General features: G+C 40.5%; 1 protein-coding gene and 2 long non-coding RNA genes across 6 annotated transcripts in view; 2 read left to right on the forward strand and 1 right to left on the reverse strand.

The window, feature by feature from the left end:
- The first annotated feature begins 1,343 nt into the window (after positions 1–1,343).
- Positions 1,344–3,254, forward strand: LOC109964560 (uncharacterized). The gene is made up of 3 exons (XR_002275525.1): positions 1,344–1,424; positions 2,333–2,455; positions 3,169–3,254. It is a non-coding gene; the product is annotated as an uncharacterized LOC109964560 (long non-coding RNA).
- dnmt3ab (DNA (cytosine-5-)-methyltransferase 3 alpha b) overlaps positions 1,419–21,885 on the reverse strand; it is a 33,272-nt gene continuing 12,805 nt past the window's right edge. The window contains exons 1-20 of one of the 4 annotated variants that reach the window (XM_020607932.1): positions 20,227–20,286; positions 19,000–19,046; positions 17,305–17,451; positions 9,609–9,941; positions 8,705–8,863; positions 8,357–8,464; positions 7,159–7,315; positions 6,855–7,001; positions 6,431–6,475; positions 6,017–6,096; positions 5,765–5,877; positions 5,440–5,623; positions 5,259–5,343; positions 4,599–4,744; positions 4,009–4,099; positions 3,701–3,849; positions 3,186–3,286; positions 2,690–2,759; positions 2,109–2,227; positions 1,419–1,968 (exon numbers count right to left, since the gene is read on the reverse strand). In XM_020607932.1, coding sequence (XP_020463588.1) covers positions 1,827–1,968; positions 2,109–2,227; positions 2,690–2,759; positions 3,186–3,286; positions 3,701–3,849; positions 4,009–4,099; positions 4,599–4,744; positions 5,259–5,343; positions 5,440–5,623; positions 5,765–5,877; positions 6,017–6,096; positions 6,431–6,475; positions 6,855–7,001; positions 7,159–7,315; positions 8,357–8,464; positions 8,705–8,863; positions 9,609–9,941; positions 17,305–17,391 — 2,316 coding nt within the window. In that variant the 5' untranslated portion in view covers positions 17,392–17,451; positions 19,000–19,046; positions 20,227–20,286 and the 3' untranslated portion in view covers positions 1,419–1,826. Of the gene's footprint in view, positions 1,969–2,108; positions 2,228–2,689; positions 2,760–3,185; positions 3,287–3,700; positions 3,850–4,008; positions 4,100–4,598; positions 4,745–5,258; positions 5,344–5,439; positions 5,624–5,764; positions 5,878–6,016; positions 6,097–6,430; positions 6,476–6,854; positions 7,002–7,158; positions 7,316–8,356; positions 8,465–8,704; positions 8,864–9,608; positions 9,942–17,304; positions 17,452–18,999; positions 19,047–20,226; positions 20,287–21,885 lie in introns of those variants that run through there. The other 3 variants (XM_020607930.1, XM_020607929.1, XM_020607931.1) reach the window with 3 other exon arrangements.
- LOC109964561 (uncharacterized) lies at positions 5,573–6,074 on the forward strand. The gene is made up of 3 exons (XR_002275526.1): positions 5,573–5,655; positions 5,745–5,832; positions 6,024–6,074. It is a non-coding gene; the product is annotated as an uncharacterized LOC109964561 (long non-coding RNA).

Below are 21,885 nucleotides of genomic sequence, written 5' to 3' on the forward strand. Positions count from 1 at the left end.
GATTAAAGTCTGAGTTCAAGAGATAGTTCTGAGATTAAATTCAGAATTTTAAGAAAAAAGTCAGAATTCCAACTTTAAACTCAGAATTCTCATATTAATCTCAGAATTCTGATTAAAGTCTGAGTTTAAGAGACTTTAAACTCAGAATTCTCATTGTAATCTCAGAATTCTGATTTAAAGTCTGAGTTTAAGAGACTTTAAACTCAGAATTGTGAATCAGAAAGTTCTGAGAAAAACTCAGGGTTCTGAGATTAAATTCAGAGTTTTAAGAGCTCAAATTCTGCACAGTGGCTCTAATCCTCCTGTAGTCTTGCATTTTACAATCTTAATAGAAGCAGTCATTCTTTGAATCTTGGTGGTAACATACTGTGTCGCTGTTTTAAAACAGAGAACAATGTGGCTGATGTAGGAAGGGAAAGGGGTCTGGAGTTACAAATGTCACTCCATCTACTGCACACACTGAGTCAGATAACATGGGTTTCACATATTAAAATCCACTCTTTCACTTCTATTGGCACAGCCCTACTGTATACAGAAAGTATTACATGAGGGTAGATCAGTTCACATCATAAAACAAAAAATTCACAAGAACCAATATTTTTTTAAAAATATCAAGAGAAAAACTGAATGTATACATATAAAAGTGCTTTATAATGTTAACAAAACAGCACAAAATTGCTATAAAAAGGTAGAAGAACTTTGTGAAGCCGCACCATATTGTTGAGGATTTGCACCTGACAGTTTCTCTGTTCAGAGATGTGGAAGTTGAGGAAGAGAGTTACCCGGCCTCGTCACCCTCCCTCCCTCCAGCCCCCACACTTACTAACAGTTGTACAGTAATGACATTGGTCAGGATGAAACTAGAAAAAGTAGCTCACCACAGACTTTGATTTTAAGTTGTTTTTTTTTTTTTAATGCATGACAGAAAACACCATTTCCCATGTGGCTAGCTTCACTTTCTGTTTGTGTGCAGGTCCAGGCATTGAGCCTGAGTATAGCAAGGCTGAAAGATTAAATGAGCACCAGTGGAATCGGTATAAAAGCCGTAAAATGCAGAAAAGAGGATATGCTCTCTTTTTGCTGTCTACTGCCTAGCACCAAACAGAAGTTTTTTTTTTTTTCATTAAATGTAAAAACATCAAACAAGTTTTTCCAGCAACAGGTTAAAAGCTCCGTATTGTCTAAAGTTGAGGTGCCACATGGGCTATGATGTTTCTCATCATCTTGGAGCACCATGGTATTGTAACCATATTACAGTAGTACCTTTATTACCTTCAGTTGTATATAGAAACTGTAAACAAAGAGGTATATGTGATCTGGTGTTTTGGATTCTCAGAGACATGGCTCTCCTGACACTGAAGAAAATCACCTTTCCTTTCACATCTCTGTGAGGCTCAGTAGCTGGAAGTGTGGCTGCACTGCAGGTGGGAATCTCGCAGCCCAGATGTACAGTACACTCACACAGCAGAAATAGTTCACATATCTTAAAACCACTTTCTATCACTCTGATGTTTCCAGTCGCATAACCGTCTTTTAAAATACATATTTAGCACTTTGTCTCTCTCGGTGTCTTGAGAAGAAAGCATAGTCTCAAGTATAGCTTGCACAAACAAATTAACAAAACTTGATAACACTGCTAAAAAGTACAATGACATATCAAAATTAAATAGAATAAGCCATTCAAATACAAGAAATAATGTGAAATCTACATCAATGTCTCACTTGCTAATTATACAAGAGTATAATTTGAGGATCAAGGCTCTTATTTCTAGTCACAACATACAGTTGTAGTTCCTACAATGGTTCTGAGTGAGTTTTCTTGCTGCTCAAACACAGGCAAAGTAATCTTTGAGTGGTGCAAAGAGGTGGCGGATAACTGGGACGCTCCATGATCTGCCCAGAAGCCTCTGCCTTGCCAGTCGGCTCATGTTGGACACGTCTGTATAGTGGACTGGGAAGCCAAAGACCCTGGCAAGAGCAACAAGCAGATACAATCAGGGAAAGAAAGACAAGGAGCAAAATAGGGGAAGACACAGGAAGATCATCTTCAGATTTCCAACTAAGACAAAGCGCTGTGAATGTTTGTTTAAAGGATGACCTTTACATACCTCTCCATCTCAGTGCACCAGAGTATGTCTTCCTTCTCGTTCATGTAGACGGGGAAGTGCTGATCCTTGCCCTGCTTGATAGAATTAGATCTGGTGGTGATGGTCCTCACCTTGTCAAACTAAGAAAAAAAAAAGGGAACAAGAGAATATTAATCCATGAGTTGACACATCAAACCTGCAAAACCTGCATATTTGCCTAAAATGTTTCCTTTTTTTCATCACAGCGTTACAAATTGAATAGGCTGGTTGAGGATCCAGCTTCAGTTAAACTTCAAGCTGCCCGATTGCTCAGTACAGACTGTTGGGCTGTTACCTCTTGCTGCCACTGGGAGCCACCACTGTACAAAGTTGAGTATTGAGTATTTCCACTATGAGCAATCAAATCTCATGAAGTCATTTTTTAAAATATACTTTGAACACACAACATTGCTAGTGATATTATGCTGCACACGTCACAGATGTATCACAGAGAAAACTGTCAGTCAAACTTAGTTTTTTTTAAACAAATGATATCAAGTTATGGACAAGATATTCATGATTACTCAAAATCTTAACATTTCACTAGGTGTCATGTAAAGTACCTTAGCTGTCCTGCCATGCTCTAAACAGTCCTGGAGGTCCAGCCTGTCAGTGCACATAGCGCTCAGAGGCCTGAAAAACAGAAAGAACAGGCATCACGATTTGTATTTAAATGACTTTGGATTATTAAACTTTATTAAACACAAAGATCATGACCGACCAGGCACAATGTTACTCTGCTGACTGTGGGCTAAAAAGCCACTTAGGATGTAGGTTCAGGTGAATGTTGGAGGATATTGGAGATGGGTGGTGATATGAATGGATACATAACTGACCCAGCAGAGACTCAGCTAAACAGAGCAGATCTCTACCTGGTTGTGCAAAGCTACAACTATTATGATCAAATACAAAGCCAAAGTAATGTCCAAAGAAGATTATGTAGTTGATGTATCACTGTTTCATCTGTAATAATGTTAAAAGCAATTTTACAATTTAAATTCTTTCTTGATGGGGTTGTTGTTTTCCACTGTGTATTTTAAAGGCTGATGCTTCCCTCACCATTCACCCACCAACCTGTTCATGCCAGGAAGGTTACCCCAGAAGTAGCGGGCGCGGTGGGCAGCTGACACTTCCTTGGCATCAATCATCACTGGGTTGCACTAAAACCCAAGCAAGCAGAAGAGGAAAACACCAATCAGAGACTAACAAAGGCAAGATCCTGTGCTGTGCTTAAGTTTACATATATAGTGTGTTACAAATTCATGAAATGTGGTTGCCATTTAATAACACAGTACTGCTGGGTTTGAAAGGAATACTTGTATAGTTTTTTGACTGTTTAAAATCAAATAAGAGTCAGGTGAAAAATATAGAGAAAGCTAAGCTATCTGTACTGAAACACATTAAACATGGTGTATTAAAAGTGCAATAATCCCTGTGCTGCTGATATCACACTGTACTGTATTTATTTGTAAAAGTATGAGCTGGTGGGAGCTGTGGATAATTAGGATTAGATTAACTAGCTCTTGCTACAAGTTCAGCTTGCAGAGATCGCTGCTATCAGTCAGGAAGCTCACCTCTAAAAAGCGAGATATGTCCCTCTTATCACTGACACCCATGGCAACCACATTTTCAAAGAGCCAGAAGAAAGGCCGGTCCTCCCCATTCTTTGGCCGAGCCTCGTGGAGCAGCCTGTAAAACTCAAAGAACAGGCGGCCGGTACCCTCTGTGGGACAGAGACAGGCATGAAACAGTGACAAAGAACAGTAAAGGCCACATACTGATAAAATTCTAGTGATTAATTTGTTCACATCTTCATCTGACCAGATGAATTCCCTAAACAATATGACAAAGAAAAAAGGAAAAGGAACATGTTTAGACTTACCATAAAGACCTTTCCTTGCAGGATTGACTATCGAGAGGTCATTGCATGGACTTCCACCAATAACTAGGTCAAAAGGACCCCACTCCTGTATCTGTATACAGATAACAAACTGAATCAGAAACAGAAAGATAAAGACAGAGGCAGTATAGATAGTATTATGTTGTAAGATTAAGTGGACCAGTATTACACTTGTCCAACCTTCAGCTTTATTGTCTTCTAGTCTCCACTTTCTACACCTGTATGTTATCAATTGCTATTCTTTCTAATCCAATTATTAACAACAATAAATATTACCTTCCAAATAGTCCAGGCTGTTCTGGAAAAAGTGGAAGTAGGAAAAATAAAAGCTCAGATTTTGGCTTGGGACTGAAAGGTTAATGTAGGGTTGTTGAGCAAATTATTAATATAAATGTGTACTGAATGTACTCCAACACTGTGTGCACTTTGTGCTGGATTTATAATTTTCAGCTATGCTTCAGGTCTGTGTCCAGCAGAATGAGACTGCTGCTGTAAAGACAACTCATCAGTGTGAAGACCATGTACACTTACAGTAGCAACCCTAAACAAAAAACATGAGACACTAGACTCACATGTTTGCGCGTGACGTTCCTCACGTCACCGACATACATGATGCGACCCTGATGCCGGACGATACCCACAGTGATGGAGTCTTCACACACTTCAGAAGCTACATAGCGATCTACTTGGATGCCAAGTTCTTTCAGCACCAGCAATCCTGCACAGGACAAGGTCAACGGTCAGACAGACCATACACAGCTAAGAAGAAACCCTTCAACATTTGACAAAAGTGGTCATGATAAAAAGACTGGTGTGAAGCTCTGGAACTGTCTCTGACTAAAAGCAAAACACTGAATAATACTGAAGCTGACCATACATTCTTGCTGATATCACTCTCCACACCGATATAATGCTTTGATATCAGTCATGTTTTGACTGATAAACTCATACAATGACTGCAATGGTGTTAGTAGGTGGTGTTATTGATGGTCAACAGCTAAAAAGCACAATATTGCAAGTGTTTTGATGTTTACTTTCCAAAAACAGAATAATGAAAGTAAACTAGGGTAATTAAAAGGATGCAAAACACTTTTTTTATTGTTTCAGTGTGACCAAAATGGTCATGACATTGTTGCATTTAATATAGAAATGAGGTATTTGGTGTAAATCGATACAAACAAAACATTTTATATAGACCTAGAAGAAGAGGAGAAAGAGGGTTCTTGTCTGACCTGTTGCTATACCATCAAATAGCGACAGGACACGAATGGGCTTCCTCTTCTCCACCATGACTGGGGGGTAATGCTTTGGTGGATCCTGAAATGCAACACCAACAGAGGAGGAAGGAAGTGAGACGCACAGGAACGAGACACCTCTGTGAGAGGATTCATAGACTAATAGTGAATTACTCACAAAATCTTGGTCATGATTATTTGCAAAGAAGAGCTGAAGACGGCTGGGCCAGTCAGTGCGACGCTCCAACAGACCGAACACACCCTTCTGACCACACATGAAGCAGTTCCATGGGTCTTCCTTGATGGCTGCGTGGGCCGCTCCCTGACCAACGAGGAGGTCGACACACTCAACACAGAAACACCTGAACACAGGACAAGGAACGGTATCAATGCAGTGAGTGATAAATCTTCATGGAACAAAAGATACTTTAAAATGCAAATTCAGTGTAACACAGACTGTCTTGCATTAACCCCATTATACAGTAGAACCCAGGAAATCTCACCGACAGCAGTTGTTGTTTCCACACATGAGCACTTCTCGGCCCCCGCAGCAGATCGTGCAGTACGACTGGTAACCATCATCGTCATATTGATACGCACATTCTAGGAAGCAGTTCTGTAGGAAAAAAAAACAGTTTGACATATTACAAACCCAAATTTTATGGCACCACAGCAGGTGTTGCTTGAAATATATTCAGTTTATTATTAGCTGCGATTGAAGTCCCAGATTTTTAATGACCTCTGTCACATCTTACCTTACAGCTCTGGCACATTCCTCCAGCAAACAGTGGGTGCTCAAGGCTAACATTCAGACTTCCACAGGAGATACAGATGTCTGCAGACGGAGAAGCAGTGAATGTCAGAGCGGTGAAAACACACGCCTCAAACTTAACACTTCAATTTAATTATTTGAGCTGCTGTGATCTAATGAACATAGCTAGTGTGTGTGGAGATACTGTAACGCACAAGGAGCCACCAAGACAACAAAAATCATGTAAATATTATTCTGTATTTGTGTTTTTTTTGTTTTGTTTTGTTTTATTAGCACAGACACACATTTCTGCTGCTTTGTAAGCAACAAGGGCAAGTGTAAAGTGTCCAGGTGGTCGTCCCTTTACAGCCCCCCCGGCTGCTGTTGCAAGCCAGAGCACAGAGGACACATCACTTACCCTCTATGCTGCGGCACTTCTGTCTCACTTCATAAACAAGCCGCTCTGAAAATACAACACAAGATTCACCTGATGAAAAACGTAGGTTAACAAAATTCAGTCTGGACACTTAATTTGTGAGGTTAGCAGTTCTAAATTTGTCTAGTTTTTTTTTTCTCTAATTTTAGTTGTTGGTTTTTAATTTTGTTTATTCCAAACGTGATATCATAAATATCATCCAAAATTGACAGGTTAAAGTACAAGAAAGGGTTAATATGGTTAAAATAGTTCAGTAAAGAAACAACTACAGTACTATAAATGAAGCACGTGAGGGAGGAGCCTGAATCTGTTTCCTTGGCCACATCACTCCAACCACTTACCTCCCAAAGGGGAAGTACTGTAGAGTTCATGACTTCTGTTTAACGTAATAAATGAGGCTCCTTACCCCGTGTCCTCTCATCAATGATGTCCTTGACCTTGGGTTTCTCTGCTGTGCTTTTGCGAGGCTTTTTGGCTGGAGGGGGTGTGTAGGCTGCTGCTTCTGGTTCCACCCAGATCTCAGGGTAAACCTCTTTGTATGGGCTACGCTCCTCTGGGGTCCACAGCATGTCAGACAAATAATATAACATTATTAATTCTGAATTAATAAATCATGTTAGTTGGAGAATTTTGTTGATAGTGTCTATTACTGGCTGTTATCTGTGGTGGCTGAGGAAGCTGGTACAGATGGGAAGCTTCTTTCCTCTTACCCTCTGGTGGCTCTAAGCCCTTGGGCCCTGTGGGATGAAACCCTGCCATAGCCCAGTCAATCATCTGTTTGTTCAGCATTTCCACTGATTTGGAGGTTTCCGTCTCATCGCTGTCAGGGCAGGCCATGAAGGCTTTGCCTGCCCGGCTGCTAGCCACCTACAAATATATATATATATTAATTTTTTTTTTACATGTTTTGTTCATCCTCACTTTTTAATGATTAAGTGTTGTCCATGTCTCAACAACTATTCCAAAAAGGGATTACAATTATTTTGTCTTTAATCCTTATGTCAGCATTTTGAGAGGACATTTTTTTGTACTTCCGCTTGTTACTGAATTTTCATACAGTTTTTATGGTTTTGTGCTTAGTGTAGAGAATTAAACACAAAGTAATAGTTCTAGCGTGCAGGTTCCTAGAAAACCACAGTTTTGTTGCTCTCTTACTTCTCTTTGAGTACTTACTGTATTATCCAAACAATATATAACATAGTAATCAGTGAGATTTGGAAGAGCTGGTAACTGGATCTTTAAACTTTGGACAAAGTCAGGCTAGCTGTTTCCTCCTGCTTCCAGTCTTTATGCTAAGCAATGGTGGAAAGTAACTAAGTACATTTACTCAAGTACTGTACTTATGTACAATTTTGAGGTATCTGTACTTTACCTGAGTATTTTCTCTGCTACTTCATACTTTGACTTCACTACATTTTAGAGGCAAATATTGTACTTTATACTCCACTACATTTATTTTATAACTTTACTAATTACTTCTCAACTATATACCTTAACTGCATGTAAGCCAGTTAAAACCAACTCCCCTTTTACCAGCTGCAACATTAAATGTGATGTTCATAATAATGCATCAGTAACTGTAATCTATTAATATGATATACATTAATGTTAAACATGCCATTCTACATAATGAGTAGTTTTACTTTTAGTACTTCGAGTATGTTTGATGCTCATATTTTTGTTCTTTTACTTAAGTAACATTTTGAATGCAAGACATTTACTTGTAAAGGAGTATTTTTATACTGTGGCACTGCTACTTTTACTTAAGTAAGGGATCTGAGTACTTCTTCCATCACTGATGCTAAGCTAACCTTATTGTCTGCTGACTTTCACTTATGAATAAATGAGGCTGTAGGGCATATTTCAGACTGATAACAGTGATGTGAAACCCACTGCTCTTATACTCACCTGTAGCACTTCATAGATGGCTTTCTTGTACATGGGTTGCTTGTTGTAAGTTGGTTGGTGAAAGGCATTGTTGAAGGAACTTAAAGGCATGAGTTTCTCTACACAGACCTTAAAAATACAGAAAATGTAGTAGATGTTCACTGCTGTGGGACATTAACTATATTGCTACAGTTGTCAGAAGGTTAATAACTTTTATGTTTGTAGTGGAAAAGACCAGTTGGTTAAGCACATAAAACAAAAAGCTCATTATTAAGTGCAGTTGTCAGTATAACCACCAGACTGTTTTTCTTAATTCCCCATGAAAAAAATCACCTGACAGTAATATTAATGTTGGCTCTAAACTCTCACCACTGAGAATTTTCCATCTCCAAACCACATGACCCATCGGGTTCCCTCGGCAGCTCTGCTCCGTCCCGTCACCCACCAGGATACGATGCGGCCTGGCCACCACGAGAACCCACGGAGCTTCCCCCAAACCAGCTCACCAATGCCAAAACCACGACTGTCCTGCAGCCAAAATAAAAGACAAATCATCCGCTCTGTGTTAAATTATGGTCATGACTGTGAATCATTTAAACATAGTCTGTCTCTAGATTTTCAGGGGGGTTGGCTTGTAGTGTTACATAATACAACAACATAACAAAATAAAATTATCTAAGCCTATAACAACAACAACTGGAAGTGATTACTTATATAAATGAGGGCTGCAACTAACACTTATTTAATAATTTTTTTATCTGTGAATTATTTCCTCAGTGACTCACTTAACCTTAAATTTTTTATTTTACATGTCAGAGTCACTGTAGTGTACTGTAAATGTCCTGTCCATCAGATTATATCTGAACATTTACCCAAAAATCAATTGCTGAATAATTTTCTGAAGATCAACTATTGAATTAATAGACCATTTAACTGTTTCAATTCTAATGTAAACACTAACAAAACGTCATCAAACTTAATGCATAAAGGAGGAAGTTTAACCTTAAATTTCAGAGTCACTGTAGTGTACTGTAAATGTCCTGTCCATCAGATTATACCTGAACATTTACCCAAAAATCAATATGATCTGTAGTGTATCTGCCATGGCTGTCAACACCCCAGATAACAGTTTCCCAAAACATGAATGGCTACTTGATTCCACAACGATTAGCCCTGGGCTTAAACTAAATCCTTTTCCCAATAGCGATTTCTCTTGTAAAATCCTGTTAATCTACAGCAGGACATCAATTAATGAAGTTCAGAATGATCTTACCTCATACTCGGGCTCAGTGTCTGCAGACTTGGGGCACGCCTTCTCTCCACCTCCAATGACGACAGGCTCAGGGGTTGTGGCCACGGTGGGAGAAGCTGGGCTAGTAGGCTGCTGCTGTTGAGGCAGCTGCTGATGTTGTTGTTGTTGTTGCTTTGGCAGCGACAGCTGTGATTGCTGTTGATACTGAGGCTGAGACTGAGGCTGCTGCTGCTGCTGCTTTGAAGGCTGTGGGTGCTTGATTATTGAGACCTCTTCGTTCTGAGTCTCTGTTTCATTCTCCTTGTGATCCTTGATGGCGTTCATCGCTGACATCAGTTTGGCCTTTTTCTCTGCCTGAAACACAGCCCAATGACAGCATGCTTAAGGCTGATCACCAACACTGATCCAACTAGATGTGTTACTTTTCTAAATATAAAAAACTGTTCTACAAACCATATCAAATTTAACCATAAACCATAAACACCAGACTCAGACCACTGCTCTTTAACTAACGTTAACCTTCACAACACTGAGGAGGTTGAAATGGGCGTTGACTTGAAGCCCATACTAATAGAATGAAAAGAACGAATGATGTCAGATTCTCCTCTAGCTGGTGGTAAGACATTAAACAAGTGAATTCTGCAGAATGCTATTATTTGTTGTTTTGTAAACTTACAAAATTGCAACCAGTTGCTTATTTACACATCCAGTAGACAAGGAGCAACATTAGAATTTATGTTGAGCTGTGTTTCTGACCACCCAGCAAACACAAGTCCAATATTCACTCTAATTTTTAGCTCTATTTTGGTCTCCACAACTCCTAAGGAAAGAAAACAGGCACTTTAGCTTCTAAATGCTCCAGTGTATATACCAGCTTGCTGCTAATTTTGTCTGCTGGTAGTGTACAGTGAGTTTTGGAAGTTTTTCCAGTGAAATCGGATACCTGAAAAGACCCAGATTAAAGATATTGGAGTGAACCAAAACACTAAAGCTGCAGGCTGTAAAACCAAAATGGTGACCCAACAGACACAAAAATGCTGATGATTCCCTGTGGTCTTGTGTAGTCATGTGACACTTTTTTCAAATTAAAAATATTAATTAGTGCAAATGCATACTATGTGGTACACCAGTGACTGAACTATATATACTCTGCCTGCCGTGATGATGGTCATGCAGGGTTCTCAATGCAACTACTGTATATTACTACCAGTTGTAGTATAAATATAGGTTGACAGTGTTTCTAGCCATTTGGCTCTACAACATAAGTGGTGTGCCTTTCTGCTGCATACGTGCAGAATTTTGAATGTGGGAGTTTGAAAGCATTTGTAAACACCTCTTTATCTCTGACTCTAAGACCCATTCATCAATAGCAGTGTACAGTATAGAGTAACTCTATAGTGCCCAAAGCTGCAGTGGGGAGTTCACTGGGTTTGTGGTACCTGACACTCAACCGCTAGGTCAATCAGAGAGGACGAGGCACAGTTAGGACTTAAGCTTCTCACAGCAAATCTCCCAACAGCTGCACTCATTCTGATGTCTCTCTCTCTCTCTCTCACACACTCACATGGTAGGTTCTTCTCCTCTCACTTCCTTCTTTTACACACACACATTCGGACTATATATCTGCAGTCCCATATGTAAACACATGCTAGTCATACTAGAGGCTCCATGTGAGAGCAGCGCTGCACAGCTGTGCTTACTTTCCTCAAGTCTTTCTCAGGTTCTTAGGTCTCACACACACACTTTAAACGTCCAGAGCTGAACTGGATGTGTGGGAATAGGAGAATAAGGCAAACAGGAGACAGACTGAGAGAGTATAGAAAGTCTCCCAGCGTGACCTCTAAACAATAGCGCCTTTAAGGGGAGGTGGTGCTTAGATGGCGTGGGGAGGGGATTCTGCACAGAAGAGCAGAAACATGTGCTCTTCAATCAAGAGGCTCTGCTGTGGTTTATAAATATCTGTACTGTAGTGCTGGATGGATGGTTCAAAGCCCTTGGCCATATGTGTTAGGCCTCTTGGCTGCAGCACAAGCACACTAAAGTTGGTGTTCGACAGCCTGCTTGGACATGTTGTTCCAGATAGTAAACTGCAAAAAATAACACATATCACTTTGACTGCTGAACATGTTGTGTGTGGGGGGAGAAACAATCTGTAGTTATATTGGCAAGTGAGGAGAGCACCTCCATTGTCGATGTGGCCGTTCGGAGCTGTGGCCGTAAGGTCTCCGGTGCCTGTGGTGGTGGCAATCCCCGAACTCGGTGGTGGACACCGGAAGTAAGGGATGCCGTCAAGCTGAAGAAGGAGTCCTTTCGAGCCCGGTTGGCTCGTGGGACTCCTGAGACAGCTGACGGGTACCGGCAGGCCAAGCGGGCTGCAGCCCAGGTGGTTGCGGAGGCAAAAACGCGGGTCTGGGAAGAGTTCGGTGAGGCCATGGAGAGATTCTGGCAAACCGTCCGGCGCCTCAGGAGGGGGAAGCAATGCCCTGCCAAAACTGTTTACAGTGGAGGTGGGCAACTGTGGACCTCAACTGGGGACATTGTCGGACGGTGGAAGGAATACTTCGAGGATCTCCTCAATCCCAGCGCCATGTCTTCCGATGAGGAAGCAGAGGGTGAGGGCTCAGAGGTGGACTCGTCCATCACCCAAGCTGAAGTCACTGAGGTAGTCAAGAAGCTTCTCGGTGGCAAGGCACCGGGGGTGAATATGAGGTGGAATATGAATTTTCTCCAGTGTCTTCATCTCTGGTGACCAGTCATCGCATATACACTGAGAGATCTGTAAATACCAGACTGTCTCCAGGGTTCCTTCTTCTCAGAGCCAATGAGAAAGTGACACTGACAATGCCAGTGTGGGGAGGAGAGAAAGTACAGTGGCTATAAGAACCAGATATTTGTCTCTGGACTTCTTCCCAGTTGTAATTGCCCCCTTTTGGGGGCCTCACAGTATGTGTGCCGCTCCATAAGCAAGACTGGCCCACTGAGTCTAAAGGGGAAAATAGGGAAGGAGGTAGTGGAGACACAATGCAGTCTTTATCATTTACACACGCCTGCCTGTCACTGACAACTCAGAAATACCACCGCTTTTATCCGCTGTCACGCCATCCTGAAGACAATTCACCGAAATGACAGCAGACAAACTGTACATGTATAAACACAGGAGAACAAATGCATTTAAACAATCTCACAGTGAAAACAACACATTGTCCTCTTGAAAAAAGCTGTTAGGCTATATGCAAATCCAACCTAAGTTACTGCAATTACTGAAATCGTGGATTTTGTTATAGAAAGAGTGAAAACAAGCGCAACAGCACGCTAGCAGAGTGTAGAGACATGTTGGGTGCACAATGAGGGATAATCTGACAAGAGACTGTGCAGCATGATACCCTGAGGGCTCAAGAGGTGACAGAGCGCACTGGGAAAAGAGAAGAGATACTGGTCCCTGGGTTGTGCACATGATTTGTCAGTATCCAGTCTAAGGCGTCCTTGTTAATAACAAGATCATGTTTACTGCATAGCTTCTATTATATATAAGTCAACCACAGATTTTTAACTTCATGAAGAAAATTTCTTTGTCTAAAGAGACTAAAGAGCTGTTGCTGAGAAGAAACACTACAGCACATAAACCCTGAAAATCCACAAGTAATACAAGGGCACAAACAATAAACATCTAACAGACTGGATGTTAGAGAAAAAATGTAGTAGCAGTTCATACGCCATCCAATCAAAACAAGCAAACTTAGTAAAATAAACTTTGATGAAATAAACTTGTCACTAAACATTTCTCCCTTGCACAACATGATAGCAAGTCTTTGAAGCAAGACAAAAGAGATTGACCTTTGAATGCAGTAGTCTCTCATGCACAGCAGGCAGGAGAGACGGCATGAACTGTTTTGCAGTGGTGGAAAATAACTAAGCACTTAAGTACAATTCTGGGGTGTCAGTACTTTACTAGAGTATTTTCATTTTCTGCTACCTCATACTTTGCTGTCGTTATTGGGTTTATCACAGGATAAACCCAATAACAACAGCTCTTAGAGGGCGAAGCCTATATGAAATAGAACTTCAGTTACTAGTTAATTTTTCAAAATCAGACTAATAAAAACAAAAAACCATGCAAACAAAAACACAGTAATCATAAAACTTTATTGATCTCCAGTAGAAAATTTACAAGCTACCCAGCAGTAATTCACACTGGTTAAAACTAACTCCCCTTGAACCAACTCCCTAGCTGCACCAGTGTAAATGTGATAAACACAATAATGCATCAATAATTATAATCTAATAACATGATATAATTAACCTTAAATGTACCAGCATAATGAATACTTTAAGTACTTTAAGTACTTTAAGAATATTTTGAAGCTAATACTTTTGTACCTTTACTTAAGTAACATTTTGAATGCAGGACTTTCATTTGTAACAGAGTATTTTTACATGGCTGTATTGCTGATTTTATTTAAATAAAGGATTTGAGTACTTCTTCCAGCACTGCTGTTTTGTCTGATTGCTTAAATAGAGAATGTAAAGGTACGTCACACAGTGTTGAATGTTAGGACAGTGTGCCATTTTGGGCAGGAGGCGCTGTATTTACCTGCATACCTTCTTGTTTTGTTTGGCTAAAAAATTACTCAAATCGTTTAGATCTCACTTTACTGGCTATGGTAATTAGAGATCCTGTTGATGAGAGCGACAGACTGAAAAATGTCTCTGCATCCTGATCTCAGCTCTCGGTTCAGGAGCTAACGCTAGCAGCTGTTGGCAGATGACACAAACACTGCAGAAGAATCAATTTGTGTCCTGTCTATGCTCAAACTGAACACTAAACACACTGGAACACAGGAATTTCCTCATTGTGGGATCAATAAAGTCCTACCTACCTACCTAAAATGGAATAGTTGAAGCATCTACTATTGTATGAAGCGGTATGGGACAGTATTTATTTATTTTTTAACTTACAGATGTATGTAGTGTATATCTCTGTGATCCCAAAATGGTGCATTTACCCAAAATTCAACATGGTTTGATGACAACTTCCCATTCTCTATAATGAGACACTGTATGTCTTAAGTGCAAAGATCTAAGCTTATCTGCTGAGCAGGACTGCAGACAAATAATTAAAAACTTCCTTAAGTTACAACAGATCTAGTTAACATAAGATCAAGAAAACTAATTCTAAATCCTGGAAACAGTTGCTTTAAGAAGAAATAGTCTGAAAATGTGGTAAACTCATGCTGGCTCTGAAAACACAGTAACATTTTACGATACCTGTATTTGACCTAAAAAAAGCCACTCTGATATTTCTAGGCGCTGCTATGAAACAGGAAATAGTTTCAGCACACATTCACCCTAAGGGAAAAAGTTTTTTTCATACAAGCAACTTTTTCCCAAACACAGCTACAGCCTGATCACTATTTCCTTTAAAGAGACGGTTTACCTTTAAGATACGCAGATCGAACAACTCTAATGGAAATACCTGAAGTCAGCATATTCCTCTTGCTGTAAGCAGCCTAATCAGACATACACACTATCACCCGCATATTATCAAACAAACAATGCAGTGCACATACCCATACACGCCAGCGTGCAGCCCTCATAATCCAGTGTGGGGCTTGAGTTTTTTTTCACCTCCACTCTAGGGGTAGAAGAGATCGCTTAAAAAAAGAAAGCATGGACATTTCTTTGTCTGGGCATTCAGGGTCAGGTGATTGGCAACAGGAATTCTGGTTGGCTAGAGAGGACTTGCAAAATGTTGGCAGCGAGCCAGGAGGCTGTCTTGCAAGCAAGGCTGGAAATTTGCTGCAAACCTCATCTTCACCCTCATCCATAGCACAGAGTTCATTTCCATAGCTGGGGGGAGGGGTCATGAGAAGAATGGGGGAAGGGAACGGAGGGAAAACTGGAGAAGTTCACTGTCCACAAAGCACATGAAAAAAGACAGATCCTGGAGAAAGTGCAAGATAGCAGCCACAATGTTCTGCCATCTGCAGAAGCATGCAACAGCAAAATGCTCTACAACAAGAGCAGAAGTAAAACTGAAGGCGATGCATCACATTACTCCTTGGTAAAGGGCTTTGATGCCAAAACAAATCCGTTTTTGTTTGCAAAGTTTGCAATACAGAGATGTGAAAGGGGGGGAAATGGCACATTCACAATTTGCATCTTGCAACTACCCTTACATCTAGTAGAGTCTAGTAGAGACACTGTCTTTAAGAACATTCACCTCTGTTCAGAAAATGTGAGCCACCTATTGCCTTGTATTTTACAACATTTCACTTGTGAGACTCAGGCATGTCCTGCTAATTTAGCAATATTTCCTCCATGGAGACACCTTTATGGGCGCTCCCTGAGCCCTTTCCAGGAGAGAGCAGACAGAAAGCGGGGGGGGGGGGGGCAGAAGCAATGGAAGACCTCATGTTGATACTTTGGAGACTTCTCATTATGTAACAGAATAAGTTGTTATACATCATATTATGTCCAGAAGTCATATTAACAAGTAATACGCATTATAAAGGGGGTTAAATTCATGCTTGGATAACCTTCGCTGAGAAGGAGGGCTGTGTCATCGTTCTGGAAGCAGTAAAAACACCTTACCTGTTCTGAAGCTTTTGATCATTTCATATGATCTTTCATAGCAGATCAGTTTCAATTTGACCAGTTGACTTGTAACTTAGTAGCTTAAAAATTAAGATTTAAATACTTGGCCCCAAATTTCAAATCTCAAATCCTTTGCAAAAAAAGCGAAACTAACACTAACATTAGTGTTAAAATGGAAATAATGGGGATACCTTTGATGGTTAAGGTGCTTTTCATTACTTTCATCACCCCCCCCCCCCACACCCACACCACACACACACACACACACACTTCCTGACTCTCCAAACTGTCAAATATCAAATAAAGGTTAAATGCCAAGAAAAGAGATTAAAGAACTTATGCTTATTTTGTTGTTTTTGGCATCTTGTTCAACGAGCGGCATGGGAAGCAGTGGTTAGTACTGTCGCCTCACAGTAAGAAGGTTCCGGGTTCGAGCCCCGGCTGACCTGGGGCTTATCTGTGCGGAGTTTGCATGTTCTGCGTGAGTTCTCTGGCTTCCTCCCACATTCCAAAGCCATGCAGCTTAGGTTGATTGGTGACTCTAAATTGCCCGTAGGAGTGAATGTGGGTGGGTGTGTGTGGTGGTTTGTCTACATGTCAGCCCTGTGATAGACTAGTGACCTATCCAGGGTGTACCCCGCCTCTCACCCAATGACAGCTAGGATTGGCTCTAGCCACCTGTGATCCTGTTCAGAAATAAGCGGTATTGATAATGGATGGATGGATTTTGTTCAACAGGCCCTTTAATCTAGATAAATTTTGCCTTGTTGTCAAGACATCAAAAGCACTCATAATGATGCAAATCAAACATTATGGAAACATTTTCCTCCAGGATGCATGAATCATGCATCATCAAACAGATGTGACCACTGCAGCTGGATATGATTTCTCCTCTGCTAATAAAATAGAAAAGAACAAAGCCAGCAAATAAAGCTGCCAACTGAGAAGAAAGCCCTGGAGGTCCACTGAAATAAATGGTACCTTCATGAGATATCAAATGAGCCATCAAATACACTTGGCCGTGAATACACCATGAGCCCTATCTTTGACCCTGGCAGCTTTAGACAATGCCTGTCACTCACCCTGTGGTCTATGGTGGCTGGGACAGAGCTGGGGTACTCACCTCCATCTTCCACTTGGTCAGCCACTCCTCTCTGGTCCGCTTGCTAATGTAATAAGGGTCACCAGCCTGGAAGGTTATTCTGGGCATCGGCCTCTGACGAAGGCTGATCTCCCAACCAACTCCCCCTCGCAGCCTGCCTCGACCTCCCTGTTTAAGGTATTAAAAAAAGTTAGCTACTTGTTTTTGATTCTTCCTTTAAGGGTTTCTCTCATAAGGAAGCATCCAGAATCCAGACTGGTAGTAAATCTGTGTCCAGTCTATCACTGAAGCTTGTGAGACAGACTCTAGTCGACAAGTGAGTTTTGGTTGAGACAATGTTTTCGTCTTTTTCTAAACAGATCATGACTCACATGTTGGTAAGCTGTATGGTGCTATCAACTTGTGATTGCTCAGGTAGCAAGAAGTGATGCCACAGTGTCTATTCACAACCCCCTGGCAGCAGTCTTGAGGTCACCAGCACCGACTGAGACGAGAAACTCCCAAGTGTATTTGATATTTCAAATCTATTCACCATTAGGTACCATTTCTTTCATAAGTTCAAAGGCAAGAGAACTGAACAGTTTTTCTGGACCCTAAAGATAGGTGACTGCACAAAGCTTCTAATCTAGCAATGATGCAGATACAATTTATTTTTAGTGCAAGATTTCATCATACATTTGTGGGAGAGCAGGTGATGAAAAGTTTAAAGCTACACAGAAATAAACTTAAAGTAATAGCTTGATATTTAGGAAAAACGCTCTTGCTTTCTTACTAAGAGTTAGTTGGAAAGATTGATTCCACTTTCATATCTGTCTGTTCAGTATAAAGATGCAGCCAGCAGCTGATTAGCTTCGCTTTGCTTAGCAGAAAGACTGTAGACAAGAGAAAGAGCTAATCTGGATCTGTCCAAAGCTAACAAAATCTGCCTGCAAACAACCCTCTATAAAAGTGTTGTTTTACACTTTAGTCTTTGTACAGATTAAGCAAGCAAGACATAAGTCATTACTGAGATATAAAGGTGCTGGTAGGAGGATTTTGTTATTGTTGGACAGTCTTTGTGCTACACTACACTAACAGGCTCCAGCTTCATATTTGAGAGTGGTATCTATCTTCTCATCTGTCAGCAAGAAAGGAAATAAAAGCATTTCCCAAAATGTCAAACTTTCTTTTAGCTGGCTTTATCTTTGGACAAAGCAGTTTTACATTGTTTCCAGTCTTTATGCTAAGCTAAGTTAACCTGATGTTGGCTATAGCTTCATATTTATCTATATATCCTCTTGGCAAGAAAAATGTGTGTTCCCCATAATGATGATCAGTTCCTACCCAGCTACAGTCATGCAAAACAACTTGTAAACCTCCACCTCTCTAGCATACAGCCTATCCTGCAATCAAAAGTAGCCAATAAGAGAAAAGAAGTGCAATGCTATAAAAACACTGGATGTACTGACATGCTGATAACATACCAGCATGATGGACCCAGGTAGAGAATCCAGTCATATTTAGAATTTCTACTACAAAATTTTTCAAGTCAAGAGAGCATTTACTTCTGTTTAATCTGCACCACAACCATCTATCATGCTGGCAAGCAGAGGATTCAGGGTTTATGAGAGGAAAATTAATTCACCCCCAAGAAGGAAGCACCATCCCTGGCAGGTGTGAAAGACACCTTGAGGGCTACATCAGCCAGAGGGCACAGATACAGAGCTAAAATCTTACCTCGGTCTTGACTGTGTCACTTTCGTCCTCCTCCTTGTGCTCCACATCTAGAGAACAAACAGCAACACAGTAGATGGTGTGAATCATCCATAGGAGAGTGGACACTGACCCTACCATGTAAAATTGAAGTGGCCTCTCATTCAGCAATAAACCATATATGACACATTTGTTAACCCTTTTTTTGCTTGCCCTCAATTCTATCATATTAACTATGTGTTTGGTCAAATGGTCAAATCTGTTGAGAGATACTGCGTCTGGAAACTCATGCTCAAAAATGTTCTGGAGCTTTCTCATTCAGTTGCCATATGAGGGTTGGATTCAAACCAGAGGGTTTGGAGTAGCTGCCCAGGTTATGCTGAATGTGGAGAGGGGCCAGGTTTACTTTGGCAAATGTCACACTTCTGACCTTATATATCTCCTTTAAGAGGCAGCTGCTTGCTATTAGCATGTCCCCTCCCACGCCGCTGACACTGAGCCATAAAGGAAACAACATACTGCTTCACTTCTGATACGGAGGCTGTATACAATCTCGAAAGCCTCAACAGGTTTAAGACATGGATTTGTTCTTGCTGTTGTTGAGTTATGTACAAGTGGACAGTGTAGAAGCTTGTATTTGTATATGTTATTTGGAGCAGAAAATAGAGGTAGAGCTTAAAACTGTTTTGCACAAATAGTCAGCACTCATATTTTAGCTACTGCAGCTACCTATATACAATTTTAATATACTTATTTTGAGATTAAAAGTCCAAACTTGTCCTTGGAAACCCCACTTGGCAAAACAAGTGGCTCAGCATTCACACAATTATCTGGCATCAAGGTCTATTTAGTACTTTTGTTCAAGTCACATGATAACAATGAGCTGATGGATTTTCCCAGTTCTCATGAAAAAGGGGAAATACAAGAATTGAGCACTTTAAAACATTTTAACATGGAAGAGAAGCCCCAAATACGATATGATCAAAAGGTCCAGAAATAGTTTTGCCGACTATTTACTAATACCATTTCTGCTATGGAGCGTCAGGGCCCGCGCCATATGGGGACCCGGGCGGGCCTTCGGGAGAACATGAATGTTCAAATAATGTAAATCAACAATGTACGACAATGCTAAGTCAGTTTACGGTAAAATTACATGCTATCATCAAGGTTATCATAATTTTACCTCCTTATAGGTTATAGGCGCTTTTGCAGCACCCATGCAGCATGCGAAGTTAAGTAAAACAAACACACCTTCCCAGCATTTACTAGCCTTCCGTACTAAAGAAGAAGCAGCGTTAATTGGTGTAGGACTTTAGCTTCAGGAAAACGGCTAGTGTGTTCGTTTATAATGTAACGGAAGTACAAATGCAAGAGTGGTGCTCAGAGAAGCGAGATTTGATATATGAAGTTTCAGAACTGAAGAAACTGGATTCGTTTTTCGGTTTGTTCTGTATCGTCAGCAAATGCGGGCTAACGTTAGCTACAATGCTAGCTAAAAAGATTACACCCTGACTGGCAGCACACCATGGAGATGTAAACTGGACTTTTCTACATTTGAAAATTATAAATCCAAGAAGAAATTTGACCAAGACAGACGGTGGAGAACTTTGTATAGCGTAAGGCCACCAGAATGTCCTTCAAATGGGTAAGTACAGTCTGCTCATGTCCATAATCTCCAGCGAGGAAGATGATTAAGCAAGTTGCAATGTAGCAACACAGTCTTGTGTGAGTGTGTTTACATAGGCGGTGTTCAAAAATGCACACACTCCCCCTTTGGACCTTGGCTATAGTAGTTGTTGGACTGCACTTGTTATTGCTTACACATGGCTATGCTATATTTTGCTGTTGACTGTTTAATTATTGATTTATGTTCATGTTGCATCTGCCAAAATGTCCATAGACTTTTTGTTGGCTGATGTTCATTTTTGCTTGTGTGAGTGTGTACTATTTTCAATTTATTATTGTGAGGCTATATGTAGGAAGGTTTTTGGTGGTAGTCTATTTTTTGCACTAGTTACTGGTTGACCTTTTATAGGAACTGAACTATGGGATGAGGGCCTGGTGTTATTGTTTTGGGATTGCTGCTCCTGTATACCTCTGCTCCACCAATACCATAGTATAGTATAACAGTTTTAATACATGACATTGTGTTTCTTACACATTGATTTATTTGTGATGGGCCACCACAATATCAACACTGACTGTCACATATTGATTTAAAATAGGTTAAATCTTATTTCAGTGCACTGCTGTGTGTAGTGCATGTATTCACTGTCCCTTCATGCCCTTGTCTATTTCTCTCTCACTCACACATAAACACATGATGATGGACGCAATGTGAACAGCTCCTCCTCTCTGTGTTTGTTCTTTTTAACACATCTTTGTCAATCGCAGAGTTTCAAATCTTGTAATTTGTTATTAGCAAGCCAGTAAGGCTAGCCAAGCTAACGTTAGAATACAGCTGTTGCCGAGGTCAGCACACTGTATATAACATGGATGTAAATGAACTGCTCTGGAAGTGGATAAAGTTAATGCCAGTTCATAAGCTCTGAAGCTGAATGTTTGCCCCCCACAGTCCAGGGAAATAAAAAACACATGGAAAACCTGATCAGTTCTTTCAGTGTGATTAGTGATCCAACTGATTTGTTATATTTATTGGTTTCAACCTGTGCTGCTGAAGCAGCAAGAGACGGTCAAGGTGAAATATCTGAGGGATTGTTGTAGCTTTCATGATGAGTACTGTCACTTATGGTTTTGTACTTAAACTTTTAAGGTCTCTAATACTTTATCTGCCATAGATTGTATTATAATGATTGAAAACTCTTGAACACTATCAGCACTTTCTTAGAAGGACAAATAAGTTGTGCTGTAAAAAAGGCCCCATATATAGAGAGAGAAAGTTGCAAAACC

The sequence above is a fragment of the Monopterus albus genome, unplaced genomic scaffold (assembly GCF_001952655.1).
Source record: "Monopterus albus unplaced genomic scaffold, M_albus_1.0 scaffold90.1, whole genome shotgun sequence".
In the NCBI taxonomy this organism is placed as follows: Eukaryota; Metazoa; Chordata; class Actinopteri; order Synbranchiformes; family Synbranchidae; genus Monopterus; species Monopterus albus.